Source organism: Apiospora hydei (genome assembly GCF_038363865.1).
Source record: "Apiospora hydei strain CBS 114990 chromosome Unknown utg000004l_segment0_segment0, whole genome shotgun sequence".
Classification (NCBI taxonomy): Eukaryota; Fungi; Ascomycota; class Sordariomycetes; order Amphisphaeriales; family Apiosporaceae; genus Apiospora; species Apiospora hydei.
The window spans coordinates 6,707,398-6,722,171 of record NW_027117363.1 but is presented as its reverse complement, the minus strand read 5'-3'; the positions used below and the strand labels follow the sequence as shown (position 1 = coordinate 6,722,171).

Here is a 14,774-nt window from a genome sequence, read left to right as displayed (position 1 = left end):
TAGTGTGGGAGTGAAGCGGGTGGTTGCCGTCATTATCCAGGGCGGGCAATGCAGGTCAGTGGACATCCTTTCCAGCGGGGGAAGAGAGCTAGGAGAGAGCTGGCTAGGGTTGCTGGCTGGTAAGGGTACGAGTCCGAGAGAGGACCAATCTCACGCCCATCGCTCAACCAAGGGTGTTCTAGAAGCTGGGGAGGGCAGTTCGATTGGTGGTGTTTGGCTGTGGTCGCCTGCCTGGGAAGCATGTAAGTCATCATCAGCTCGTCACCCGCAGATGACTACGACTGCCTTACCTTACCTTGCAAAAAGGAAATCACGAGGCTCAAATTAGGCATTCTTTGTTCCCATCCACATACTCCAAACTGACCGACTTACTGTACTCTTCTCTATATAGCGCAGTGAGCTGCATCGAAGACATACTTTCCAAGGGAGTCCCGCTTACCTACTTACACATTTGGTCGCATTCCCGATTTCAACTGTAATAGATAACATTTGTCCCTCGCAGAACCGCCCCCGCTTGCTGGATTGCCCCTCCCTTTCCACGGGCCTAGGTAAGGTACTTTGGTAGACTCTCCCTACCATACTTGCCAATCATACCACCGACACAACAGGATCCTGCCATATAACTACCGTGATTGGCGTCTACTTGCGCGAGGACCGTTTCGTTGTCGCTGTCGCTCGTTCGCATTTCACAGGGTCAAGACCACCAACGCGACCGCATCCCCGTCGTCACCTCTCACCACCATGGCTGGACCGAGCGGGGCAACACCGCCTGCCGCGACGGACCTCAAGTTCGTCCCCTTCTCCTCCGAAATCGAGCTGCCTTTCTACTCGGCCTTGTTCTCCTCCAAGCTCGAACATGATAAGCTCGACGAGTCGGCGCGACAGGTCCTCGGGGTCTACGAGCCGCAGCTGGGCATCGCCCCAGAGGACAGCGCCAAGATGCAGGTTCTGGGAAACGCGCTCACGAGCCGCTCGGTCGGCTTGAACGCCGTGCGAGCTGAGGGGATCATACGGAACAAGAATACGATGGAAGCTTTTAAGAACGCGGACAGAGCCGAAATGATCCAGAACGCTGGCAGACAGGTTTGTGTGATCGTGTATCCGCGGCAGCCCCCTCATCCAGTGCGCTAACGTATCTGCAAGATCTGGGAAGCCATCAAGGACGGCACCATCTACTCTGTCCCGTCCCTTCTTTCTTCCTACGTCATCCTGTCCTACGCCGACCTGAAGAAATACCGAATGGCGTATTGGTTCGCCTTTCCAGCCCCTACAGGCTACCCCGCAGTGGAAGAGGAGTGGCAGCATCGGTCGGTTTACCCCGGATGAGAGCTCGCAGCTAGTTGAGCGTATTGGGACATGGCGGTATAGTGCAGATGACCGGGAGTACGGCTTCTTTCTCGCCAAAAAGGTGCGGGGAGGAGAGGCGCGATCATCTTTGGACCTGCAAGAGGACGACCTTGGCTTCAAGTGGGATGTTGCCTCACTTGGGGAATTCGAAAAGGGCTTCTTCAAGGGCATCCCGGAGGAAGACCAGTATGTCGCTTTTGTCGACCCTTCTACCTATGAGGAAAACCCCGGCTGGCCGCTGCGGAACTTGTTAATGCTTATCCGCGAACGATTCCGCCTTTCCAAGGTTCAAATCCTCTGCTACAGAGATATGCAGTCGCGCCGACATGAGGCGCGAAGCATTGTTCTACCCTTGTCCATGGATGCTGCCGAGGTTACCGAGCTCACAGAAATGCCGAAAGTCACTGGGTGGGAACGCAACCATGCCGGGAAGCTCGGTTGGCGGTCTGTCAGTCTTGCTGAATCGATAGATCCAACCCGTATCGCCGACCAGTCCGTCGACTTGAACCTGAAATTAATGAAATGGCGGATCGCTCCCCGATCTGCATCTAGATCGCATCAGAGGGACGAAATGTCTCCTCCTTGGCGCCGGTACGCTGGGTAGCTACGTCTCGAGGCTTCTACAGGGGTGGGGTGTTCGGAAAATCAGCTTTGTCGACTACGGTGCAGTGTCATATTCGAATCCTGTACGACAGCCGCTCTTTAACTTCCAAGACTGCCTTAATGGAGGCGCACCAAAGGCTCTGCGAGCAGCCGAGGCCCTGAAAGAGATTTATCCCGGGGTCGAGAGCGAGGGTCATGTACTGTCTGTACCGATGCTGGGTCACCCCGTAACGGAAAAGACACGGGGTGATTTCGAGAAGCTTCGGAGCCTCATCGAGGAACACGACGCCATATTCCTCCTCATGGACAGCAGAGAGTCGCGGTGGTTGCCCACAGTCATGGCCAAGGCCGCAGGCAAGCTGGTCATGAATGCGGCGCTCGGATTTGATACATATGTAGTCATGAGGCATGGAGCCGAGCCTAGAGATGGTAGTGATGGTACTCTAGGCTGTTACTTCTGTAATGATGTGGTGGCTCCTGGCGACGTAAGTTATTACGCTTTGTTGTGTTGTGTTATTTCAGTTGTTCTACACGGTCACATGCTAACTCGCCTTGATTCTAGTCACAAAAAGATTTAACGCTTGACCAGCAGTGCACAGTGACCAGGCCGGGAGTGGCAGCCACAGCGTCTGCTCTCCTTGTCGAGCTATTCACGAGTGTTCTGGAGCACCCGCTTGGTGCCCACGCTCCTGCTCCTGTGCCGAAGGACGCTTCCGGGACCACGTACGAACGCGACCCGCCCAACCATGCCCTTGGCCTTGTGCCCCATCAAATCCGAGGATACTTGGCCGACTTTTCCCAGATCAAGGTCCGCGGTGTTTCGTATCCGTCCTGCAGTGCTTGCAGCAAGCCCATTCTTTCAGCCTACAGAGACGGTGACGGCTGGGAATTCTTGAAACGGGCGCTCGATGATAAACAGTATGTCACCGAGCTGAGTGGACTGGCAGAGGTGCAGAGGAAGGCACTCGACTGGGATGACTCGGAGGAGGAGGAAGACGGAGCGGCTGGAGACGATGAGGCGATAATTCTATAGGATAGGCTGATGATTCCGCTAATGATACCCACCTACTTATATCCGGAGTCTACTTATGTATATCGGACACTCTACGATACGAATTCTGGCCACCTCGATCCATGGATCCTAGCTGCTAGTGAGTGACTCGTGTTCGTGTCGCAGATTGCATCCAGGCGAGATTTCTGCGAGTAAAGGGACGGGCCAGTTCACGAGGATGAAGTAGAGGATGGGGTTGGTATTACCAATCTCTGCCACCATTTTGAGGCTGCCAAGTGCCTCTGTGACTAAGAATCATGTCGAAGTCTGGCAGTCATGACGGATGGCCATGGCGGATGATTCCCGTCAGAAGGGGTGGCCCAATGACAGCGACGGGAAAAGACCAGGTCACTGGGGCGGGCTTGGCGCATTGGGATCAACCGCGGGGGGACGCACGGGGCGGCTAAGCCTTGCCTTGCCTTGTGCGTAGGGGGGTGAACTATGGGACTAATGTATCGAGACGGTTTGCCTAACAAGAGCTTACGTACGATGTTTGGACCGAATCATCTCAGCCATCGAACCCAACACGTCGCAGGAGTTGGTTGTTTTGCTCTTTCCCCTTCTTTATTTAGAGAGTGGGTGAGTGTGTATATTATCTTTACTGATTTTCCCTTTGTCGCGAAAAGAGAAGAGCACAATTCCAAAGAGCCAGCTGAACCGACAGAACCTTCCCCAGTGTAGTACCACCCGCAAACCAATCACTGTCTTTTGTCGGGCGCCGCCTTCTCCGACTTTGGGCCTAAGAATAATAAACCGGGGGTTAGCTCGCTCTCCATCCGGACACACTGGACTCGACTCCAGCCATTTTATCGCTTCCCCCCGTCTCACACCCATGCGTCCCCAGATCAAGGTCACTAACCATTTTCCGGAGAGAGAGAGGGAGAGAGAAAGTATATATGAACTTGAGATTGTCTCACTATTTCAACTTCTGAAGAACGAAAGACACAATCACGTGGCAGCCACGACTACTAAGCCGGAGGATTTTGGCGATTTTCACCGTTTTCAGTGCTGCTGCTAGCTATCACCACCAGAAGAGAAGGGAAGGACAAATGACCTAAAGCGTTTACATTTGTTTCATCTTTTATTCTGCATCTTCGTCTTGAAACAGCAAAGACGACACAAACACAAGGGAAAAGCAAATCCACCATTATTTGTAACTGTAATCAAACGGCGGTTTTCGATATCATTGTATAGGAGCATATCCTATATAACGACGAGGGGAGAAAAAGGAAAGAAGAAAAGGAGGAGGAGTGCAGCACTAAGCGACCATGGTACGACTTCTGGGCTGGAGGTTCCTCCAGTACCGCCCCGAGTCGGTCCACGACTACGCCGGCGTCCTGGTCCCGCTCGAGGAAGCCCATCTGCACAGCCACTCGGCGCGGTCGGGCCGCACCGAGTTCGAGGAGCGCCGCAATGGGGAGGAGGAGGACGGGGAGGGCGCGGACCCGCTGATGCAGGCGGACGACGACGAGGCCGACAAGGACCGCGAGAGCGGCGAGGGCATGGGCATGCTGCAGATGAGCGCCGCTGAGTATACCATCGAGGGCCTGCGGAGGGAGATGAGGCAAGGGGAGAGGGGCCGCGTCTGGACCGAGTACGAGTGTAAGTTTGCGACAAGAGAGCCATGCGATATGCTAATGGCATGAGTATATTGCAAACTTGCGTGGGAAACGGTACACTAATCGAGGTTGCAGTAAAATCAAAACTCATCAACAAGGCCATCCAGGATATAGGCATGGGCAGATACAACTGGCAACTCTTCATATTATGTGGGTTTGGCTGGTTCGCAGACAAGTGAGTTCACCACCCCCTGCCTTCAAAACATATCGAACATTTGTGCTAACCCTCGACAGTCTATGGTTCCAAGTAAGTAAATCATGGCAATATTTCCCATGGGGAGTTGGTGCAACAACTTTGGAGCGCATTCTAACCACTGAGATTAGGGCGTCTCTCTGACGTTGCCATCCTTGACAGGGGAATTTGGCGTTCCAGAGAAGACAGTGAGATACACGACAAGTGCGCTATATGCAGGACTGTGTGTAGGAAGCTTCTGCTGGGGCCTGGGCTCTGACATATTGGGACGCCGCATCGCCTTCAACGCGACTCTCCTGATCACCGCCGTCTTCGGCATCTGGTCGTCGTACGCTTCGAGCTGGGGGGCCCTGTGCTTCTTATTCGCGTGCGTGGGCACGGGCGTAGGTGGTAACCTACCGGTAGATGGCGCGCTGTTCTTGGAGTTCTTGCCGGATTCGTCGAGCGCGCTCTTGACGTTGCTGTCGGTATGGTGGCCCGTTGGCCAACTGGCATCGTCCTTTGTGGCCTGGTACTACATCTCTCGCCAGCCAATCGAGCTCGGGTGGCGCTCGTTCATCTTCGCCATCGGGATGATCACCTTGGTCATGTTCTTCATCCGCTTCTTCGTCTTCCATCTTTTCGAGTCCCCGAAATACCTACTTTCGCAGGGCCGCCAAGCGGAGGCGGTGGCGGTGGTGCACGGCATCGCCTACCGGAACTCTTGCAAGACCTGGCTCACCGAAGATATCCTTGATGCAGTTGTCGACATGGAGGCCGTCCAGAGGTCAACAGCCCGCCTCTCGACCAAGGAAGTCCTCAAGCAAAACCTTGCTGCGTTCTCGGGCGAACACATCCGACCCTTGTTTAGCAATCGCAAGCTGGGCATGGCCACAACCCTGGTGTGGCTTTGCTGGGCCACTATCGGTATGGGCTACCCGCTCTTCAACGCCTTCTTGCCGCAGTATCTGTCCCACGGCGTCTCCACGTCGCCCGCCGACGGGGGCGCCGCCACCATGACCGAAGCCAGCAACGCCGAGACGTACCGCAACTACGCCATCATCTCCGCCGTCGGCGTGCCGGGTAGCCTGCTCGCCGCCTACACGGTCGACCACCCCTCCCCCTTCCTGGGCCGCAAGGGCACCCTCGCCATCTCGACCCTCGTCTCGGCCGTCTTCCTCTTCTTCTTCGTCACCTTCGGCACCACCCCCAACGCCCAGCTCTTCCTCACCTGCGTCGAGGCCTTCACCCAGAACATCATGTACGGCGTCCTCTACGCCTTCACGCCCGAAATGTTCCCCGCCCCCGTCCGCGGCGCCGGCACCGGCGTCGCCAGCTTCCTCAACCGCGTCATGGGCCTCATCGCCCCCGTCCTCGCCGCCATCTTGCCGGGCGACGGCACCGTCCTGCCCATCTACCTCTCGGCGGCGCTCATCCTCGGCGCCTTTGTCTGCATCTGCTTCATCCCGATCGAGACCCGGGGAAGACAAAGGCTATAAAAGAGCTTTTGCTATATATACGTCGTTTTTCATCCTTTGCTGATTTGAACTAAATGAGGCTTCTTTATATAGAATGTGTTTGGGAAAAGTTACTACGTTCGAGTCATTAGATTGTATAGTGGTGGTAGATGGACGGTATACTTGGGACTACGTTGACGGACATCCTGATTATTACTTTTTCAGTCATGACACTGGTACATATTGCATGTGACGTACACGTAGCAGGGAATGGCAGGGCGTTAAGGCGTATGGGTACTCTATTGTTGCGATAAAGGGTAGACAAAAGAGGGAGAGAACTCTCTGGTCAAACTACATCTATCTGATCTAATTTTGGTATATGATCTATTGCATCTTTTCGAAAAATTGCTTGCTTCCTTCTCCATCTTATCTTGTGCCTCGTGCTCCTGCGGGAGCGTCGACTCTTCTCTTCTGCAATGATCTGCCCAGCGCGTCACGCACCATAGGGTCGGAGCGGATCGTGTTCTGCACCAGCCACTCCTTGAGCTTGGTGCGCATGTTCGTGATGGTCTCGGGGTCACCGGCGAAGGGGGTCATCTCGAGCTCGAGCAGGCGGCCGGCGTCGGCGTCCATGGCGCGCGCCGTCTGCTCGAGGCGGTCGAGGTTCTGCTTCAGCTGCTTCTCGGCCGTGGTGGCGACGCCCTGCTGCTGGGGCCGCAGGAGGGGCCCGAGCTGGCTGAAGGCGATGTAGAGGGTGATACTGCACTTGCGGGCGAGGCTGATGACCTGAAACGGCAGGTAGGGCGGGTGGGTCGTGAAGCGGACGAGCAGGGGGTTGACGACGGAGCCGACGAGCCAGGGGAAGCGCGGCCTTGTCACGGCGTACACCTCAAAGACGGCCAGGACCACCAGTGTCAGCCACCGCCAGTAGCGCCCCCACTCGAGGTAGCCGAAGAGGCCCAGCACGTACATGACGACGGCCGCGACGCCGTAGTGAGGGACCAGCTGCTGCGCGCCGCGCGAAACGTAGTCGCGCACCGTCGCGCAGTTCTTCCACGACACCACGTCGGGGCCAAAGCGCTCGTAGGCGAAGCGCTTGGCCGGGTCCGTCAGGGTGTCGGCGGCCGTCTTGAGGTGGATGAAGTAGTCGCCAACATTGTTTTCGCCGTTATCGCCGATACCGTTGTTGCCGATCTTGTCCGGGTGGTGCAGAGCTGCAAGCCGTCGGAAGCGCGACTTGACCTCGCGCTCTGTGGCGCGCAGGGGCACGCCGAGGTCCTGGTAGAAGGTCGAGGCGCCCCGCAGCTCCCAGTCGGCTTCGTACAGGGTGTAGAGGAGATAGGCGGACACGACCAGGATATGGATGCGCCGACGGTGTTCGGCGTACTTGGGGGAGCCGGGCTGCGGGCGTGGCGAGCCAGCGCGGATCGTCACGCCGTAGTAGATGGATTGCACCCAACCGGTTACTAGCTAGAGGCGAGGGAAGAGAGAAATCATGTCAGTTTTCTGGTCCTTATGCAGTCTGGCACAACTGCTTGGCGGTACGCGCAAGCATTCAGTGCATGCATTCGTATTCGCATGAAGGGAAAGAGGGGCCGACGGCCTTTGTTTTGTTTGGGAGGCATGCTCTTCTTTCCGCGGGTGTCTCCTCCCTATCTGCGCTGCATCTTCATCTGCATGTTTTAGCGCCCACCTCTTGATGGCGCGCTGCAAGGAGATCGACGGCAATCGAGAAGACTGGGGGGTCGGACGGCTTACATTGGGGAGGAAGGTCCATCCCAGTAGGGACAGGACGTTTGAAGACATGCTGGGCAATATAGGTCGTGGTTCGATGGTCGGCTAGAGCATGATCTTATGCTGCATGCGGACTCGAAAGAGGGCGCTGATACGAGTCGTGGCCCGACGGCTATCGATGCAGCAGGCAGAGGCAGAGGCAAGCGACCGCAGATAGGCCGATTAGGCGTGTAGGGTAGCTGCAGAGAGGGGCGTCGCAGGTGGTATCGAGGATGTTTCCTGTGACAATCCGTGCTTCTTAAATACTGGAGATTGCGGTTTGGCTGGGGAGCGGGCGGCGGATTGCGCGTGGGATGGGATGACAGTGGTGACAGTGGCTTGAGTGGTGAGTGGTGAGTGGTGGGTGGCTCTTGGGAATGGACAGGTGTCAGTGCCGTCAGAGGTCGGAGATGGCAATGCAAGGTCGCACGGCAGCTGGGATGGTGGACGGGATAGTGGTACTGTGGTAGCGCTAGAAGCGATGGTGCTTGTACAGATCAGGCGTGGTGCCGGCACATGAGAGCAGATGCGAGAGCCTAACGGTCAGGGAAGGGGCCCATCCATGTGCATATCCAGATTGACGGTGCAGCAAACATGGGCTGAGGAGTCGTGAGGAGTGCTGAGGAGTGCTGAGGAGTCGTGGGTGAAGGTCGTGAGGGTCGAGAAGCAGTCCAGAACTGGCCAATTGCTAAACTTAGCTGTAGGGTCGAGGTAGGGTCGAGGCAGGCCCAGGTAGCAGCCTCAGTGGGTGCCTAAAGCCCTCTGAGCGGGAATGATTGGCTGATTCTACTGTAAGTCCAGTGCTTGTGTGCCTGGGCCCCGCTCCGGGAGCCGCGCCGAGTCCCGCCCTGAGGCCCCCGCCCAAACTGATTGCCAATTCTGAGACTGGCCTGTTTATCATCTCAGAGCATGGTCATTCCATAATGAGCCAAACCTCATACCGACCCTCACTTGCGACGCCAGCACTCATCCGCATAGGCTTCACTCTGCGAGCACAATCGAACCATTGCAACGGCGACCCTCTGCAACCGCCCGTCGCCACCGAGTTATACTCTGCTGCACCGTAAGTTTGGCCCTCGACGACACCTCTATAAAGAATGCCCGTCCATCCCCCTCAAGCTGCTGTCTATCATCTCATCATCACTCACATCAACAATCAACACACTCTCCACTCCAATCATCACTCAATCTCAAACCATCTCTACTCTATCTCACTCACCACATCCTCCCACCTCTAACAAAATGGCTCCCCAAGGATTCTCTGCTACTTCCGCCAAGGTCTTCACCCCTAAGGCCATCACCACCAAGCTCTTCACGCCTACTAAGATCTTCACACCAATGGGAGGCGCCGTCACATCCAAGAAGCTTGCAGCTCCCATCGCTGCCTTCACCATGGCCTGTGTCCTCCTCGGCTGGACCCGTTCTTCCATCCGTGAGGCTCGCCGCAGTGCCCAGATTGAGCGCCAGATGAACAGGGAGCGCAGCTTGGCCGTTGTCGCCAAGCACATCAAATAGATGAAGCATCCAGATCTTTGCAACTCGGACTAGCACACACACCCCCTCTCTCCTCGGCCTACCTACCTCGGTAGAGATGGGATCTAGTCAGATTTCACACTTCACTTTCACAAACAACCAAACAAGACACAAATCTACGGCCTAGCACACACACATGCTTCCTGGTATCGAGAGATACATGCAGGGAGGACGACAGCCATCTTACCTTACTCCGGCTATTCGGCCGGCGCGGGCGCTTCTACAGTCCTCTATGCCTGCCTGTTCTATTTCGAGAAGGCCCGAATCCAAAATAGGGACCGCAACTCTCGACTGATTCCTACGGGACTGTGTGGCAGGACCACTACAACTACTACTTCGCGGAGTTTATGGGAAAACACCGGATCGGATTGGGGAAAATTTTAACGAACTTATGAAGCCTCTCAGCCACCTTTTGAGTCTGAGGCTGAGACCATTATACCACACTTGCATTGCATTGCGCTGGACCGCCTGTCAGCCCCTCTTCGGCCTTGACGCCCTGGAGCTGGCACTCGGGAAGCAGATTGTATGGACGACACCTCACTTGTCATCGACAGCGCGTCATAAAATGACATTTACATATATAGTACCTTACACATCTATGAATAACATATCCTTTTTGTTCAACAAACACAACCAACAGTCTTTTGCCATTATGAATATTGTGAATGTTATGCATCATGCTTGCTTCTTATTTGTGAGTCAGGGGCAGACCCCCCCTATATCGTATGATGATGGTCAGATGCCCGAGTCCCCGTGCGAGTGTGACCTTTGTGTACCAGAAGCTGAGCTTGGTGGCTTTCTCTAAAGCGAGGTGTGTCTCACACCGTCCGCCGCAACATAGCACCAACTACGGCTGCACACCTGCTGTTCCCCGGGCGTTGGCTATATCGTAGAATTAGGCAGCGATCTGAAACAAGCTCTGAGGTCGTACAGCAGTTGAGGTCAGGCCAACGTTAACCTCGGACAGTGCTGCCTCTTGAAGTTTATAAGCTCTCTCTGACCATACGTATTTATGGTACGTGTGTAGTGTATGTTTCTAGACGATTTCTCGGAGACTCGCGAGTCGTGTTGCGGCTGTATCTTATGCCTCACTGCAATATGTCATATACTATTGGACTGATCGTCCATTTATAGAATAGTTTTCACCTGTAAAATAGAGCATTCAACAATAGACAGACATCACGCAATGATTTCAAATGGCGACTGTATTCTTAACGACCAGTGAAATTCAAGGCCTATAATCTGACACCGAAATGTCGGCTATCGAGCACATATACCTCTCAGGCGTCGTCACCTTCTTAGCGGCTGATCTTACCCGACCTTTCCTCACTGCCACCATTCTTCTGGTGAAAGGCTTACTCGTCCGGCAACCGGCAAACTGGACAACTACCCGGGATCGGATTCCTTTGAATGTGCCGACATTCCTATTTGCGGGGGTGGAAGGGGAGGGAGGGGGAGATGATTCGGCTTCGACTTGACAACACCTTCCCCGTCGGTCTGATTCAGCTTACTTATCATCATCATAAATAAGCCCTTATGTTGGTGGTCGCTCGTACAGAGGGACCAGAACACGCCCGTCACGAGAGTAAGCCGCAAACGTATGCGTGCATATACTATAGCGAGGCTGAGGCAAGAGGCGGGCGGGCAGCTGAGGCTTGGATAATCCGGACATCGAGCCTTCGACAAGTCCTACCGTATTACCCCATACGCCCAAGTTTCGATAGGTCTCCATGGCTGAAGGAGGGAGGGGAACGACGTCGAACGTCGCCGGGGACGAAAGTACGGGCAGCGACTGGACGACGAAGTGATGCCTAGCATCATCGTGGCTTTCACCTCCGCCATCAGCAGACCACAGGTGTTTTTTCCTTTCGCTTGCCGGGCTACCCCGAGCTGAACGATGCGCGACCTTGTTGGTTCCCTTCAAGATATGCCCGAATGCGTATGCCTAAACACGAGCAGAGAAGTAAGCAGTTACGACATGGGAATCGACGACGGGAGGGAGCCAGAGGGTGGAATATGGAATCACGGAGCCTGGGGCTGAGGGAGCGACGGCGATGAGAAATGAGGTTCTATGGTTATAAAAGGGGGACGACGACCTCCTCATGATGAAGACAGAACAGAACAGACTCACACTCAGCATCCAACAGCAGATTCAGACACATTCCCAACCAACCTCACTTTCAAAGCACTTCACTATCTCCGTCCCAAGAGACCATCAACACCCCAAAAACTTTCAAAATGCAGTTCTTTACCTTCGCCGCTACCACCCTCTTCGCTGGCCTCGCCATGGCCGCCCCTGCTCCCGAGGCCGAAGCCAGCATCCTCACCGCCACCGTCAAGTTCGAGGGCGCTGCGGACGCTTCCTACACCCGCACTGTCGCGGTTGATGGTCACTCTCACGACACCTGTAAGTTGGCACATAGAACAGACAAGACAAACCGCTTCGTCGTCACTTCCTTCCCCTTCCTCCCCTTCATCGCAATGCATAGAGGAAAAGACAGCCCCTTTCCCTTTCCCCCTGCGAAGCACCCCCTCCCCCTTGTCTTGCCAACAAGCCCCTGAAGCTGTCTATTTCCTGCCACGACAGACCAAGTTATTGACCTTTCTCGCAACAGACAACTCCCTGAGCATCTCGCACATCAACGTCCAGGCCCCCAACTACGTCTCCTGCACCGCCAAGGGCGTCGACGGCAGCGTCACCACCGTCCGCGGCGGCGAGACCAAGGACGTCGGCCCGCCCCAGACTCAGACCAGCGTCACCTGCAGCCTGACCACGGCATAAGCAAGCTCGACCTAGCCAGCTTTCTTTCTGCTATTTCCAAAGCTACGCCTGTGCCTTTCCCCCGGTTACTCCCTCTAAAGTCAATGGGGCTTTATGGATAGACGATGATGATGATCCAGAAAGGAGGGGGAGGACCCGGGGGACAGGACTACGGGCGGGCGGACGGAGAAAGTAGTGGGCGGACAGGTATTCGCCAATGGGTTGGAACTGGGTAGCTGGTTTTCGTATATGATGTATAAGCCAGTGGCGCATCGGGGAAGGCAAGGGGGAAAAGACATTCCTTTGGCACAAATGGATGGATGGATACCGCGGTATAGGGGATTGGTTGTTTTTGCTAGCTTTCCGTCGCTCCTTGCTTTGATCAAAAGAATCTGTTGAGTGCTCTCTAAACCCCGATACATCGACGACCACTGTGAAAAGACGTGACACTGCTGCTTTGCTGCATTCGGAAACGTTGCCCGCTACTGTGACATTGACGCATGTATTGCTTACGGCACTGGTCTAGTCTTCTACTCGGACAGTAAATCTGCCTGCTTCTGCTCTGTGGCTTGTTTCTCATGTCGAGTCGCAGGGGCCCCTTTCGAGTTGACAGCAGCACTAAGATAGTATTCTGCGCACGTTTATGTTATTTCTACCAACTTACCGGTGAGCATTTACCTACCCTACCCCTTTAACTTACCTATCTCCTTCTTAATTTTCGTCAGCACCTTCCTACTCCTCCTCCTCATCATCAGGACCGATCACGAAGCCAGCTCCCTCGATCGCGCCTCCGTCCTCCCCCAACGCACTCACGTTATCCGGGCCATCCCCGGCCTCAGTAGCACGATCAGAGCCGCAGTAGTCCGACCCCTCATCCGAATCCTCGCCGTCTTCGTGAAGCGACAAGGAAGAAAACTTCATCTCATCTGGGAGATCCGTCAGCACGGGCTGCAGCACGGCCGTCATCGGCGGCGAGGGCATGAACCCCATCGGCATGGGGGACAAGGCACGGAACTGCGGAGATCCTGCAGCGCTGCTGCTGCTGCTGCCGCCGCCGTCTTTCTCTTTCTCTTCCTCCACCGGCAGCGTCTCCTTCTCCTTCCCCTTCTCCCGCCGTCTCTCCTCTCTCCGATCCTGCTCGTCCATCTCGACCCTGTTCTCCTCCTCCTTCTCCGGCGGGAACCACTGCTTGTCCTGGCTCCGGAGCAGGTCGGGGATGCGGATCCGCTCGGGGATGCTGGCCGTGGCGAGGCGGGCCTCCATGCCGCGCCGGATCTGCTGGTACTCTTCTTCGAGCTGGACGGGATCGAGCCGGTTGTCCTTTTCCGCCTCCTCCTTCTTTTGACGGCCGCCAAAGCAGCACCTGAGGCAGTCAAACATGTCGGAGGGGTATGGTGATGTGTCCTTAGTAACTAGTCCGTGTAGTAAGCAACAATGGTTCGAGAACCAATGTTAATTTTTATGGAAAGAATAATGCAATCGGTGTAGTCGCTTATAGGGATCGCAGAAATAGGTCAGAGCATGTCATCACAACTGTCACGGCCCCTGGTTCTTATCAAGGTCACTACGTCTTTGTTTTGGGGTTTATACACAATGTCATTGAAGCGCCATGGCGCTTTCATGATCCCACGACTGTGGTGGTATTTGCGAGGGACAAAGGGTATCGTATGAGGATGGGGGTGAGCATTGTAGGCCATTTCTTTATTCTTTGATACAGGATGAGAGGGAGTACGAAGAGAGCGACGGGACGCCCGAGATCTGGAACAACTCGCCAGTTAGGAAGAGTCTGGCCGAAAGGGCTCACGAGGGATGCGCTGGACAAGGGGACCAGTACCGGATGCTGGTATCACATACTGGACCACACAGATACATTCATGATATTTAGTCGATCTTCTGGCAACAGCGTGAATTGCGGAATCATCGGCCATGCCTGCCTGCATCCAGGCGTATGTGCATGGGCATATAACTTGCCGCACCATAAGAGAATATGTAACTCGCGGAATCATGGGGGACGAAGATATGAAAGTCTTGCTAATCATTGGAGTTTGTGCTGCATACTCCGAGACTGTAGATAGATGATTGATTTCGGAGAGGTATACTTGCACCGCAGCACTCTTGAGGCCTTGGAAGCCCTGGTGTTCTTTTCTGAGACAAGATGGGATTTTCCCGCGTCTGACAGGCTGGAGAGACACGATGCTTGCTGTCAGCAGCCTGGGTCGAACAAATGTGTCAATTGCGTTAACTGTGTACAACTTTGTAGATATTAATAGACCCTCTAGAACCAACAACCAACCCCTCGATATGCGCTGGTCCAACACAAACGGCAGCTGAAATGGAGGAGGAACCGAAACCGAAACCTGGTGCTTCGGACTCGTTGGGTTGGGAGATATTTTCGCCTAACGCGCGACGCGCGCGCGCAAGCCCAAGAAGATTCCACGATCCCGGTTGCCTACAGCAT

The 14,774-nt window shown here is 55.0% G+C and overlaps 6 protein-coding genes across 6 annotated transcripts; 4 read left to right on the top strand and 2 right to left on the bottom strand.

The window, feature by feature from the left end:
- Positions 1-741: 741 nt before the first annotated feature.
- On the top strand, positions 742-2,983 carry PG997_004639 (uncharacterized protein; the record flags this gene model as incomplete). Its single annotated transcript, XM_066808954.1, is given in 5 exon segments — positions 742-1,083; positions 1,144-1,203; positions 1,286-1,938; positions 1,952-2,435; positions 2,513-2,983. The coding sequence occupies 5 exon segments, from the start codon at positions 742-744 to the stop codon at positions 2,981-2,983; spliced, it is 2,010 nt and encodes a 669-aa protein (XP_066672572.1).
- Positions 2,984-4,269: 1,286 nt separating this feature from the next.
- On the top strand, positions 4,270-6,291 carry PG997_004638 (sugar transporter; the record flags this gene model as incomplete). The annotated part of the gene is made up of 4 exons (XM_066808953.1): positions 4,270-4,603; positions 4,696-4,795; positions 4,855-4,867; positions 4,945-6,291. 4 exons carry the CDS (start codon positions 4,270-4,272, stop codon positions 6,289-6,291), a joined length of 1,794 nt encoding a protein of 597 aa, XP_066672571.1.
- Positions 6,292-6,675: 384 nt separating this feature from the next.
- Positions 6,676-8,055, bottom strand: PG997_004637 (uncharacterized protein; the record flags this gene model as incomplete). Its single annotated transcript, XM_066808952.1, has 2 exons — positions 6,676-7,719; positions 8,008-8,055. The coding sequence occupies 2 exons, from the start codon at positions 8,053-8,055 to the stop codon at positions 6,676-6,678; spliced, it is 1,092 nt and encodes a 363-aa protein (XP_066672570.1).
- Positions 8,056-9,264: 1,209 nt separating this feature from the next.
- Positions 9,265-9,537, top strand: PG997_004636 (uncharacterized protein; the record flags this gene model as incomplete). Its single annotated transcript, XM_066808951.1, has 1 exon — positions 9,265-9,537. One exon carries the CDS (start codon positions 9,265-9,267, stop codon positions 9,535-9,537), a length of 273 nt encoding a protein of 90 aa, XP_066672569.1.
- A 2,256-nt stretch (positions 9,538-11,793) lies between these two features.
- PG997_004635 (uncharacterized protein) lies at positions 11,794-12,337 on the top strand (the record flags this gene model as incomplete). The annotated part of the gene is made up of 2 exons (XM_066808950.1): positions 11,794-11,962; positions 12,171-12,337. The coding sequence occupies 2 exons, from the start codon at positions 11,794-11,796 to the stop codon at positions 12,335-12,337; spliced, it is 336 nt and encodes a 111-aa protein (XP_066672568.1).
- Positions 12,338-13,048: 711 nt separating this feature from the next.
- Positions 13,049-13,696, bottom strand: PG997_004634 (uncharacterized protein; the record flags this gene model as incomplete). The annotated part of the gene is made up of 1 exon (XM_066808949.1): positions 13,049-13,696. One exon carries the CDS (start codon positions 13,694-13,696, stop codon positions 13,049-13,051), a length of 648 nt encoding a protein of 215 aa, XP_066672567.1.
- Positions 13,697-14,774: the final 1,078 nt, after the last annotated feature.